The sequence below is a fragment of the Dipodomys spectabilis genome, unplaced genomic scaffold (genome assembly GCF_019054845.1).
Source record: "Dipodomys spectabilis isolate Male_0828 unplaced genomic scaffold, ASM1905484v1 ptg000069l, whole genome shotgun sequence".
In the NCBI taxonomy this organism is placed as follows: Eukaryota; Metazoa; Chordata; class Mammalia; order Rodentia; family Heteromyidae; genus Dipodomys; species Dipodomys spectabilis.
The window spans coordinates 1,323,842-1,337,342 of record NW_024870746.1 but is presented as its reverse complement, the minus strand read 5'-3'; the positions used below and the strand labels follow the sequence as shown (position 1 = coordinate 1,337,342).

The window sequence follows — 13,501 nt, the reverse complement described above, 5'->3', positions numbered from 1 at the left end:
CCCCCCCACCAAAAAAAAAAAAAGAACCCCTAAGCATACTGAGTGCTATCTTACAGCAGAGGAAGGTCTGGCCTTGCTTTAGGAGGTTCTGGAACAAGCTCTGCCTTGAGTAAGAACCAAGAAGCAGCTAGGCACCAGTGGCCCAGGCCTGTAATTCTAGCTACACAGAAGGCAGCTCAGGAAGTAAAGTCTGTGAGACTCTTTATCTCTCCAAACAACCAAAAAGCCAGAAGTAGAGTTATGGCTCAAGTGGTAGAGTGCTAGCCTTGAATAAAAAAGCTGGGAACAGTGCTTAAGCCCTGAGTTCAAGCCTCAACATTGGCACAAAAAAGAGGGGGCAGGAAGAGGCAGCATGGGAGGCAGGACAGTAACCTTGGAAGTAGTCTCAGGTTGTTAGGAAGTCGGGCAGATTTTGGGAGGAGGAGGGCCACTACTGATCTTGAACTCAGGACCTGGGAGATGACCCTTAGCTTCTTTGCTCAAAGCTAGGCTCTACCACTTTAGCCACAACTCCACTTTCAGCTTTTTTGGTGGTTAACTGGAGCTAAGATTGTCATGGACTTTTCTGCCCATGCTGGCTTCAAACTGTGATTCTCAGATCACAGCCTCCTAATTAGTTAGAATTACAGATATGAGCCACCAGCACTGAGGAAGATACTTTCTTGTTTGTACAAAGAAGCCCAAGAGACCCCCAGAGACCTCATTTCCCAAACTCCCCACAAAAGAAAGTTTTGACAAACCAAGTTTTTATTTTCAACAACATCCAGCTAATACAAACACACAGAAACTCAACCTCATCAAAGAGCTAAGAAGCCCTCCAACACACAACCCAATTTCAGCTAAGACCACACACACACACACACACACACACACACACACACACCACATACTCACGCAGCTCAGCAAAGAGCCAAGAGTAATATATACATTCCCCCCCCCCCCCCCCCGCAGACATCTCAAAAGGGTCTGTCTAGTTGTTCCAGCCAAAGAAAGGAAAGGCTGATGGCTACCCACTTCAGCTTTTTCTTTACTTTGGTGGTTTGAAAGCTTCTTTGTTCCTCATCTCCTGAAAGTTGACCATGCTTTCCCATGTTCCTATGGACAGCAGTCTGCTTGTGTTCAGGAAGATGGAGCAGAAGATTCCTCATGTTGCTCTTCATGGAGAGATGGAAGAGTGGGCTCCAGAGATGGAAGAGACAATGTCGTCACCAAACACTTCAACCACTCTTCTCTGGAGAACAGCCCTGTACACCAGTCCTCATTATGGGAGGAGAGAGCCTAGCAATTAGGCTCAAAATCCTTATTTAATGGCCACTACAGACCAAGTAGTGGTTTTCTTACTGTCTACAGGCACACCCAGAACTCCTGCCTGATCCCTCATGGGGATCGGGGAATGGGCATTTTGAACAAGTCTCAGACCACTCAGCAGTGGGAGAAAGAAGAAAGGCACCCATTGCTGATGTTATTAAAATCACATCCTAACTAAGATAAAGTGGGGATGGGGTTCTAAAGGACATTGAAGGCATCCTGTGAAGGCACTGACATCTGGTAGCACCTGAGTGTGACAAGCAGAGATGAGCCCAACTGGGTCACACCAGGAAGGATGAGGTCTGTTTGAACTCCCCCTGGGGAAATAAGAAAATATCCAGTCAACTCAATGGTGGTCTGTAGCTAATAAACCCTAGGAAACACATATAATAAACACAGCCTAGAAATCCTTTGGCTTTAGGCAGGGCCTCCCTTCCCCAGGGCAAGCAAACTCACATCACTTCGAGCACTCGGTTGGCTGTAAATCACCTTCTTGGTGGAAGCCCTGTGGACAAGCAGAAGATGGAGGTGCTTAGACCCCTAGGTGTCCATTAATCCCGCATTGTCAATCCTAGAGGCCAGAACTAAAAACTTTTGTAAAAGTTAAGAGTGTTCAATAGGAAAAGTGTGAATAGAAGAAGACAACACAAACTCAGGATCACCAAGAACAGAAATCCAGCTGGGCACCGGTGGCTCATGCCTATAATCCTAGCCACTCAAGGACACTAAGATATGATGATCCTGATTCAAAGCCAACTTAGGAAGACAAATCTAGAGTGAGATTCTTTTTTTTTTTTTTGTCGGTTGTGGGCCTGAACTCTGGGCCTGCACACTGTCCCTCAGCTCTTCAGCTCAACGCAAGCGCTCTACCGCTTGAGCCACAGCACCACTTCCAACTTTTTCTGCGTATGTGGTGCTGAGGAATCAAACCCAGGGCCTCATGCATGCAAGGCAAGCGCTCTACCACTGAGCCACCTTCCCAGCCTTAGAGCAAGAGTCGTATTTCCAACTAATCAGAAAGAAGCGAGAAGCAAAGCTGTGGTTCAAGTGGTAGAGCATCAAGCCTTGAGCAAAAAAAAACTAAAGGACAGAGCCCAGACCCTGAGTTCAAGCCCCAGTATAGCAAGAAAAAAGAAAAAAAGAATAGAAATCAGCTCCACCTCCAATCCCCCCACACGAGGAGACCACATCCCAATTTCAAACCAGAGATCCGTGTTCTTATCTTCAAAGAACCTCAGAGCAGCAGCTCACTCACCCTTTTTTTGCTCCTGAAAGAGAGGGGGAAAAAAGAGAAACCATTTTAGCAGAACAGAATACATCATCCCATGGATAGGTGGGAGAACTGATAGATGGCACTTAATACAGGCTTGATCAAGTCATCTGTGTTCCCTGGGAAGAGGGTGCCAGCACACAGTATTGCGGTGCATATTCAAATGTACCCATAAGCCGGGCACCGGTGGCTCATGCCTGTAATCCTATCTACTCAGGAGGCTGAGATCTGAGGATCGCAGTTCAAAGTCAGCCCAGGCATGGAAGTCTGTGAGATTCTTATCTCCAATGAACCACCAGAAAACCAAAAGTGGTCTTGTGTCTCAAGTGGTAGAGCCTTGAGCTGAAGAACTCAGGGACAGCATCCAGGCCTAGAGTTCAAGCCCCATGACTGACAAAAAAAAAAGTACCCATAAACCATGCCCTGAACTGGGGACAATACAAAGGAAGGCCACCATGGGCAAATACTTACTGTAAAAGTAGCCTCGGCTATAGGCAAACCAGATACCAAAAATCAAGACTCCAAGAAGAATCAGTGTCACTAGGACAGCTGCCACGATGCCCCCCACGTTCAGTTCCACTGTGAGACACAAAGAAGATGTCAGGGCCCTCGATGCTAGTGGCAGGATGAAAAGCAATCCCAATGCCACCCCAGCTCTGACTGCAAGTCCCTCCACACCATCCCTCACCTGCTTCCATGTGTGAACTGTCCGACAGCATGGCTACCCCGTAGCCATTGCGTGCCTCACACTTGTATTCTCCGGTATCAGAGGCCGTCACAGGATCAAAGATCTGGAGGGAAAGAAAAATAGGCCTTTTGCCTCAAGATCCTATGTCTCCTGATCCTAAGTCCACGTTCACTTTGTTGCTTGTTCCTCCTCCTTAACTTCAGGGGCTCTAAATGTATGCCTTCCCAACCTTCCACCTTCCCTTCATTCGTACCAGCTCCCCTGTCTCGGGATTCAGGGTATAGGAGGAATTGCTAAAGGCTCGGTTCTGGGCAGGATCCACAGGCATGCGAACGCCATTCCTGAACCAGTAGTATTGAGAAGGCGGGGATCCATCTTGTTCTGAGCAGGTTAGCACAGCCCGGTTCCCAATGGTGGCAGAGGAGGGGACGTCTAATGTAGGCTTGGATGGAGGCACTAGGAAATTAGAGAAGAAGGCACTGAACACATGGGCAAAGAGTGTTGCATAAGTCACAGACTAGGATAACACTATATTTAATGAGCTCTAAAAACCCATTCAGCTAGTTGGGCACTAGTGGCTCATACCTGTAATCCTAGCTACTCAGGAGACTGAGACAATCGTAGTTCGAAATCAGCCTGGGCAGGAAAATTTATGAGACCCTTATCTCCAATAAACTACTCTATATCTCCAATAAACTAGGAAGTGGCACTATTCCTCAGGACCAGCACAAAAAAAAAAGAACCCACCCACCCCCTCACTCCACTTTTTTTTTTTTTTAATGCTAGTGCTAGGGCTTGAACTGAGTGTCTGGGCACTATCCCTGAACTTTTTCTCACAAGGCTAGTGCTGTACTACGTGAGCCACAGCTCCACTTCTGACTTGTTGATGATTAACTAGAGATGAAATTCTCACTGACAGGTAATGTCTGGGCTGGCTTCAGCCATCCTCAGATCTCAGCCTGCTCAGTATCTAGGATTACAGGCATGAGCCACCTGTACCAAGCTAAGCATTTATTTATTTATTTATTTGTCCTTACTCCTTAGTTTCCAGTTACCCAGGTTGTCACTCCCTGGCTGTGACTCGAAACACTTTCTATTTGCAAGCATTCTCACCATCAAGGAGCTCTAAGCTTAGCAAAGTCTGCTACAAGTTGGCAGGGCTGGGGTTTAAACTCAGAACTTCTTCATTTGCTCAGCTTGCTTGCTTGGCTGGTGCTCTAGCACTTGATCCAAGTCTCCAGCCTAGCTTTTTGCTGGTTATTTTGGAGATAGAGACATGTAGACTTTTCTGCCCAGGCTAGCTTTGAACTGCAATCCACCAGATCTCAGCCTGAGTATTTAGAATTATAGACATGAGCCACTAGCACCCAGCTGCTATAGGCTTTTTTTTTTTTTAAAGGGAAGCAACCTTGGCTAGGCCCACACAGAAGTCAGATGACACCTACCAACCACAAGGAGCTGGATGGTGACTTCCCCATAGTTATTGCCATTGTCTTCAGTGACCATACAAGTATACATCCCACTGTCTTTCCGGGTCACAGATTTAAAGGTGATGCCAGTCGGTGAGAAGGTAACTCGGTCTTCATAGGAAGCTACCAGAAGGAAGCAGTGGCAAAGCCAGGGTGAACTAGAGAGCTAAGAGACACTGATGAAAGTGACACCCAGGGCACAGGAAGGGAATGGGGAACTGGTGGGAGCCCTGAGCAGCCAGGGTGTGTGCCCCACCCCTGGAATCCAGGGGAGGAGAACAGCCCCACAATCGAACAAGCAGGAAGGAAGAAGGGAAACTCACCTGTGATCTTGCTGTTATAGCAAATTAGCCTGGTGGTGTCACCTTGGACAAACTTCCACTCCACACGGGGGTTGGAGAACCCAGAGTAGGAGCAGGACAACTTGACCGCTGTCCACAGGATCAAAAATGAGAGAGAGGGAAGAAGGAGCAGCCCAAACGCCAGACTGGGCTGCCTGTTCTCCCTGCCCCCCCCCCCCCAGGTCTGGCACCTGCCTGCCCTCACATCCACCCTGGTCCACCCTGCCTGCCCTCCACCGTCCCAGCCCACTCACAGTTATTTTGAGGAACTCGAACTAAAGTTTCAGACGTGTACACTGTACCCTTGCTGAGCACCAGGGGATCTGAAGAGAAGAAAAGAGGATCCCATTAAAAGGGGACAGAAAAAAAAAAGGGGGGAGGGACAGAGACTACCGTAGAGAGGGAACAGTCCCAGCAAAAGGGGCTGAAATCCTAATAGTGAAGACAGCAGAGCCTCTCCCAACTTAGTTCTCATACTCTCTGGCTGTTATCCTGAAAATCTTCTCAAAATGTGACCAAGGGTGAACAAATGCAGCAGTAGTTCTCACTAGACACTATGCTGAAAATGAACTAAACAACTTGTGGGTGGGGGTGGAAGGGAAAAACTGGGAGACAGCAAGGAAAGGGGTGACATCCAAAAGGAAATGTACTCATTGCCTGACTAATGTAACTGTAACTCCTCTGTACCTCATCTTTATAATTACAATAAAAAATAAACATCAAAAAAAACAGTTTGGGGCTGGAAAGGTGGTTCATTGGTAGAGTGCTTGCCTTGCATGCATGAGGCCCTGGGTTCGATTCCTCAGCACCACAAAAGCAGAAAAAACCGAAATAGCTCTGTGGCTCAAGTGGTATAGTGCTAGCCTTGAGCTGAAGAGTTGAGGGACAGTGCCCATGCCCAGAGTTCAAGCCCCAGGACTGACTAAAAAAAAAAAAAAAAAGCTTGGTTACTTATGCCTACCTACTCAGTAATAATGAGGTCTGAGGATCTTGATTTCCAGCCAGGGCAAGTCCATCAGACTCTTATTTCCACATAACCAGCAAAAAGCAGTGGTTCAAGTGGTAGAGCACTAGCCTTACGTGAAAAAGCTAAGGGGAAGCACAGAAATGGTGGGACAAAGATCTCAAGTAAGTCAGCAGTGATACCCACTAGCCATTACATTGAAAATGAACTATACAGATGGCGACGGGGCAGTAGGGAAACGCCACAGCTCTCTCCAACCAAAAAGAGAGTTCGAGTTCCAACCTTTAATCTCCCCAAGAGACCGACAACAACAAAAAGACGAACACTCAGAGAAAAACCAGAGGTGGAAAATAACAAAAAAAGAAAGAGAGGAAAAGAAGAATTTCAGAACAGAGAAGAGCGAAGACCCCTCCCCCAACCTTTACTGGCCGCGCGGCAGTGCGCCAAGCCCCCGGCCAGCCGGCCCGGCGGGGGCTGCCGGAGCCACAGAGACACAGGGGGCTGCTTGCAGATCACCAGGTACCGGATTGCAGAACAGCGGATCGCCAGGAACAGAGAAACCTACCAGCCGGGAGTCTCCAGGAGGATCCCACCCCACCCATCACTCTCCACCGGAGCGGAGAGGCTCCATCCCGCCAAAGCTGCCCGGCACCAGCAGCGCCACAAAGGGACCTGTCCGCAGACCTCCCGCCCAATCGCGATCGCAACGACCCGGCGGGGGCCGCCCAACCCAGCCCACAACCACCCCAACTGAACTCGGACTGCAACAACAACTGACGGACTGCAACAACAACTGACGACCTACAGGGTGAGTACCCATCAGGGGACAGGGAATCCATCAAGGGAGACCAGAGCTGGAGGGAATCCCCAGACCCTGACCTAGACTCCCTACCCCAACACCCGGACCACAGGACCCACTAAAACTGGGAACTGTTCGAGAGCCCCACCAGCCGGTGGAGCACACTCTGCTGGCCAGGCCAGAGCAAGAGCGCCCCGGGAAGGGAGCTTAAATGCTCAAGCCAGGAACAGTGCCCCTGGGTCAAGACTACCAACAGTAGAAGAAATTTGAACTGTGTCCTCCAGGCTGCATAACCTAGGTGGTATACACATTAGCACAGGCCTAACGAGCGCGCTCCAGGCTGGGGCCGGAACCAGGCCAGGGGACCGGCGCCTGAACAAAGCAAAAAGGGTCAGAAGTGGGGCTGTGGCTCAAATGGTAGGGTGCCAGCCCTGAGCTGAAGAGCTGAGGGACAGCACCCAAACCTAGAGTTCAAGCCCACAACCAGCCCAAAACAAACAAACAAAAACACATCAGGAGCCCATAGCAGACTCCAGTATTTGGGAGAGTGCATCCAGAGCATCTGATCTTCCCAAGAGCACCCGCAGGAGCAAACACAAGCAGTCTAGGCTGCTCAACCCTTCCAAAGGCGGGAATTGCTACAGCAGAGAGCTGAGAATCCTAAGTGAATAGCAGCTGGAAATAGGCTCCCAACAGAATCCAGATCAGACACAGACTCTCTCTACCAATAGAGAATCAGCAACCAAGCAAAAACAGACACACCAAAACAAGATTGAAGAGCAGTCTCCTGAACCCCCATGCGAAAATCACAGAGAAAAATCACAAGGTTTACCACTACCCAGGACAGCAAGCTCACCTCAAAAGCCAGCAGCCACGCAGGGGAGAGCCCCAGTGGGAGCAAAGCAGGAATGGAAGACAAAAACTACATCCAAGGGTTGCTGGAGGCAATGACTCAAGAAATAAAGCGAGAAATGGATCAGAAATTGAAAGAGCACAAGGATGAACTATCAAAAGATATACAGGATATCAAACAAAAATTGGATGCAAAAATAGAAGCTGCACAAACCTCAGTAAGAAGTGAGATAAACGCCAAATTAGAGGTAATGCATACTGATATCACCTCATTGAGAGGTGAGATCAGTACTCTGAGAACCAACATTGAATCCATAAAGGGATCCATTTCCACCATGCAAACCACAATAGAAGCCACGGTCAACAGAGTGAATGAAATGGAAGGTAGAGTGTCAGATACAGAAGACAGAATACACCAACTGGACCAAAAAGTGACAGATATGGAAAAATCACTCAAATTAAACCAAAGGGAAATTCAAGAGCAAGCAGATAATGCTAAAAAATTTAACCTTCGCATAATCGGAGTGGACGAAGGTGAGGAATTCCAGAGCAAGGGAATGCAACACCTATTTAACAAGATAGTCAATGAAAATTTTCCCCACCTCAAAAACGACCATCTTAACTACATCACAAAAGCTTATCGAACACCCAACAAGCAAGATCCCAGGAGAAACACTTCTAGGCACATAATAGTAACAATGATGGATCTGAATAATAAGGAAACAATCCTGCATGCAGCAAAAATGAAGAAGGAGCTATACTACAACGGGAAAAAAATTAGAATCACTGCAGATCTCTCCACACAAACAATGAATGCAAGAAAAGCCTGGGAAAGCACCATACGAGCCCTGAGAGCCAATAACTGCCAACCCAGACTGATATACCCGGCAAAGCTAGCATTCACATTCGATGGAGAACTGAAAACTTTTAATAGCAAAGAAAAACTAAATGAATACATAAACATTAAGCCAGCATTACAAAGAATTCTAAGAGGGGGGACACAACCTGAAGAAAGCAACCAGGAACTGGGACCTGCCCCAAACAGGCATTACTCAAAGTCTAACTGAGCAAGCACAGGAGGAAAGGAAAGAAGAAAAACTTAGGAAAACGGAATGGCAGGGACAACAATGCATCTCTCTATACTTTCTCTTAATATAAATGGGCTGAATTCGCCAATTAAAAGAAAACGAACTGAGGACTGGATCAGAAAACAAGACCCATCCATCTGTTGCCTTCAGGAGACCCACCTCTCAGCCAAACATACAAACAAACTCAGAGTGAAGGGGTGGAAAAGGATCTACCAATCAAATTCCCCCAATAAGAAAGCAGGTGTAGCTATCCTGATATCTGACAAAATAAACTTTTCATTAAAATCAGTACAGAAAGACAAGGACGGACATTACATATTAATAAAGGGAACAATCCAAGAGGAGGATATAACCATCATCAACTTATATGCCCCAAATATCGGTGCACCCAGATATGTTAAACAAATGCTCTCAAACTTACAGAATAAAATAGATCCCAATACGATAATACTAGGAGACTTTAACACGCCACTCTCACCAAAGGACAGGTCTACCAACCAGAGGATTGGCAAAGAAGCTACCGAATTAAGTGAGGCCATACTTCAAGCGGAATTAACTGACATCTACCGAGTATTTCACCCTAAAACAACACAGTACACATTCTTCTCAGCAGCTCATGGAACTTTCTCCAAAATAGACCATATCATAGTTCATTCAAGGAACTTAAGCAAATACAAAGGGATCGACATAATCCCCTGTATCCTATCTGACCACAGTGGAATCAAGCTAGCTCTCAATAACAAAGCATACCGCAGAAATTTCTCTAATACATGGAAATTGAACAGCACACTCCTTAACAAGGCCTGGGTAACAGAAGAGATCAGAGAAGAAATAAAGCATTTCCTAGAACTCAATGAAAATGAAAACACCTCACAAAGAAACTTGTGGGACACAGCAAAAGCAGTCCTGAGGGGCAAATTTATTGCCCTCAGTGCCCACATCAAGAGAATGGAGACAGACCAAGTAAATAATCTCATGTTGCAACTAAAACAGCTAGAAAAACAAGAAAAAATGGGACCTAAAGCTACTAGACGAAGCCAGATAACCAAATTGAGAGCAGAGATTAACCAATTAGAAAATCAGAAAACCATAACCAAAATAAACCAAACAAAAAGCTGGTTCTTTGAAAAAATAAACAAAATTGATGGCCCGTTGGCAAGATTAATTAAAAAAAGAAGAGAGGAAACCCATATTAATAGGATTAGGGATGCCACGGGAAACATCACAACACGTACCCAAGATATCCAAACAATTCTAACAGACTACTTTCAAAAGCTATACTCTCTAAAGGAAGAAAATCTGGCGGAAATGGATGCATTTTTAGAGAAATACAAGTTACCCAAACTGAGCAAAGAAGAAGTTAACCAATTAAATAAGCCAATATCCTATAATGAGATACAGGAAGCTATCAAAAGTCTTCCAACAAAAAAAAGCCCAGGACCAGATGGATTCACAGCAGAATTCTATAAGACCTTTAAAGAAGAACTAATACCCATACTCCTCAAGCTCTTCAGAGAAACAGAGAAGGAGGGAGCTATCCCAAACTCATTCTACGAAGCCAATATCACACTCATCCCCAAACCAGGCAAAGACCCAACCAAAAAGGAGAATTACAGGCCAATCTCCTTGATGAACACAGATGCAAAGATCCTTAACAAGATTCTAGCTAACAGAATCCAGAAACACATAAAAAAAATAATACACTATGATCAGGTAGGCTTCATCCCAGAGACACAGGGATGGTTTAACATACGTAAGTCAATAAATGTAATCCAGCATATCAACAGAGCCAAGGTCAAGAATCACATGATTATCGCCACAGATGCAGAAAAGGCCTTTGATAAAATTCAACATTCATTCATGCTAAAAGCTCTGGAGAAAATAGGAATAGAAGGAACATTTCTAAAAACAATAAAAGCCATTTATGACAGACCAACAGCCAATATTATACTTAATGGGGAAAAGCTACAACCAATCCTCCTAAAAACAGGAACAAGGCAAGGATGTCCACTGTCTCCACTCCTCTTCAACATAGTCCTAGAACCCTTAGCCAGGGCAATAAGGCAAGAAAAAGACATTAAAGGGATCCGCATAGGGAAAGAAGAAGTGAAACTATCCCTTTTTGCAGACGACATGATACTATACCTCCACGATCCCAAAAACTCCATCCCCAAACTTTTAGAAATCATAAGTCACTTCGGCAAAATAGCAGGATACAAAATAAACCCACAAAAATCAGTTGCCTTCCTATACACTGATAACGCACAGGAAGAGAGGGAAATAAAGGGAGCAACCCCATTCACAATAACCTCCCAAAAAATAAAATATTTAGGAATTAACCTAACCAAAGATGTAAAAGAACTATTTAATGAGAACTATAAAAAGTTAAAGAAAGAAATTGCAGAAGACACTAGGAAATGGAAAGACCTCCCATGCTCCTGGATAGGCCGACTTAATATAGTAAAGATGGTGATACTTCCAAAATTAATATACAAATTCAATGCAATTCCTATTAAAATCCCAATGACGTACATCACTGAAATACAGAAAACAGTCCAAAAATTTATATGGAACAACAAAAGACCTAGAATAGCCAAAACAATTCTAGGGGATAAAGACAATATGGGAGGGCTATCCATGCCGAACTTCAAACTCTACTACAGAGCTATAATCACAAAGACAGCATGGTACTGGCACAAAAACAGACCCGAAGACCAATGGAACAGAATAGAAGATCCAGATATAAATCCACAGGCCTACAGCCAGCTGATATTCGACAAAGGAGCCAAAGACATACAATGGAAGAAACACAGCCTCTTCAACCGCTGGTGCTGGGAAAACTGGGCAGCCACATGCAGAAAACTAAAAGTGGACCCCAGCCTATCACCATGCACCAACATCAACTCAAAATGGATTAAAGACCTTAACATTAAACCTGAATCTCTGAAACTACTGCAGGACAGAGTAGGAGAGACACTTGAACTAATAGGCACAGGAAGGAACTTCCTGAACAGAGTCCCAGGGTCACAACAAGTTGGAGAGAGACTCGACAAATGGGACTACCTTAAAATAAAAAGCTTCTGCACAGCTAAATCTATCGCAACTAAGCTAGAAAGACAACCAACTAATTGGGAAAAAATATTTACCAGCAATATATCAGACAAGGGGTTAACATCCTGTATATACAGGGAACTCAAGAAACTAATCCCTCCCAAACCTAACAAACCAATTACTAAATGGGCAAGGGAACTAAAGAGGGACTTCTCAAATGAAGAAATAAAAATGGCAAAGAAACACATGAGGAAATGTTCATCATCCCTGGTGGTGAAGGAAATGCAAATAAAGACAACCCTGAGATACCACCTTACCCCAGTCAGAATGTCCCACATCCACAAATCAGCCAACGACAAATGCTGGAGGGGATGTGGAGAAAGAGGAACCCTATTACACTGCTGGTGGGAATGTACACTTATACAACCACTTTGGAAAGCAGTCTGGAGGGTCCTTAGAAAGCTAAAGATTGACCTCCCTTACGACCCAGTCATACCACTTCTAGGCATCTACCCTGAACAACAGGAACCAATATACAAGGACACGTGCACCTCCATGTTTATTGCAGCACTGTTCGCAATAGCTAGGATATGGAAACAACCTAGGTGCCCCACCACAGATGAATGGATCCAAAAATTGTGGTATCTATACACAATGGAATATTATGCAGCCATTAGAAATGACAAAATAATGGCATTTGCAGGGAAATGGATGGAGCTAGAAGGAATCATGTTGAGCGAGGTAAGCCAAGAACGAAGAGACAAACGGTACATGGTCTCCCTCATAAGTGGATGCTAAATCCAAAAGGTTAGTGATACGACAAAACTAACAGGACTTAAGAAACAAAGAACTCCCGCTCATCTGGTTGAACCACTACTAAATATCCTCATGCTGCTGATCACAAATATGGTATATAACATGTGAACACTGTTATATATTACAGACTGTGGTAGACAATTTGCTCCAGGGAAGTTAGAATGAACTTGTGACTTTGAAATTATGTAATCATTTAATCACAATCAAAAAAAAAAAAAAAAAAAAAAGAACCTCGGGGAAGGGAGGGAGGGAGGGGATGGTAGGGGGAAAACAATGGAGGGGGTAACAATGTTCAAGAGGAAGTGTACTCATAACCTCACTCATGTAACTGTGACCCTCTGTATAGTAGCTTTACAATAAAAAAATAAAATAAAAAAAAAAAAAAAAAAAATAGAAAGGCAAAAAAACAAAAAAAAAAAAAGATCATAAGAAAAGTATGAAAATGGGCAATCCTTATCCCTCTGAAGTGTTTTCAGAATGGTATTTTCCATAGTATGACTTTGGCCCCTAATAAAACTAATTAAACTACTAAAAAAAAAAAAAAAAAAAAAAAAGAAAATGAACTATACAACTTGGGGGAGAATGAGATCAGGAAGGAAAAAACTGGGAGAAAAGGAGGGAAGCGGTGCCACTATTCAAAAAGAAATGTACTCATTGCCTGACCTATGTAACTTAACCCCTCTGTACATCACCTTCACAATAAAAATTAAAATTAAAAAGTATTTTATAATAGTATGGCAGGCCAATATACTACTATCGATGGAAACAAGACATTGCTTTCAAATTTGCATTCTTTCATTTTGCATTGTTTCCACTATAGCTTCAGTAATCGAATTAAATTCCTGTTATTCAAGG

General features: G+C 44.6%; 1 protein-coding gene across 1 annotated transcript in view; it reads right to left on the bottom strand.

Annotated features, from left to right (window-relative positions):
• Positions 1-1,429: 1,429 nt before the first annotated feature.
• The window catches only part of F11r (F11 receptor), a 32,954-nt gene continuing 20,882 nt past the window's right edge, over positions 1,430-13,501 (bottom strand). The window contains exons 2-10 of the mRNA XM_042682175.1: positions 5,331-5,399; positions 5,059-5,166; positions 4,712-4,858; positions 3,520-3,722; positions 3,267-3,369; positions 3,050-3,157; positions 2,564-2,576; positions 1,765-1,813; positions 1,430-1,625 (exon numbers count right to left, since the gene is read on the bottom strand). Of these exons, the coding sequence (XP_042538109.1) occupies positions 1,590-1,625; positions 1,765-1,813; positions 2,564-2,576; positions 3,050-3,157; positions 3,267-3,369; positions 3,520-3,722; positions 4,712-4,858; positions 5,059-5,166; positions 5,331-5,399 (836 nt within the window). The 3' untranslated portion in view covers positions 1,430-1,589. The remainder of the gene's footprint in view (positions 1,626-1,764; positions 1,814-2,563; positions 2,577-3,049; positions 3,158-3,266; positions 3,370-3,519; positions 3,723-4,711; positions 4,859-5,058; positions 5,167-5,330; positions 5,400-13,501) is intronic.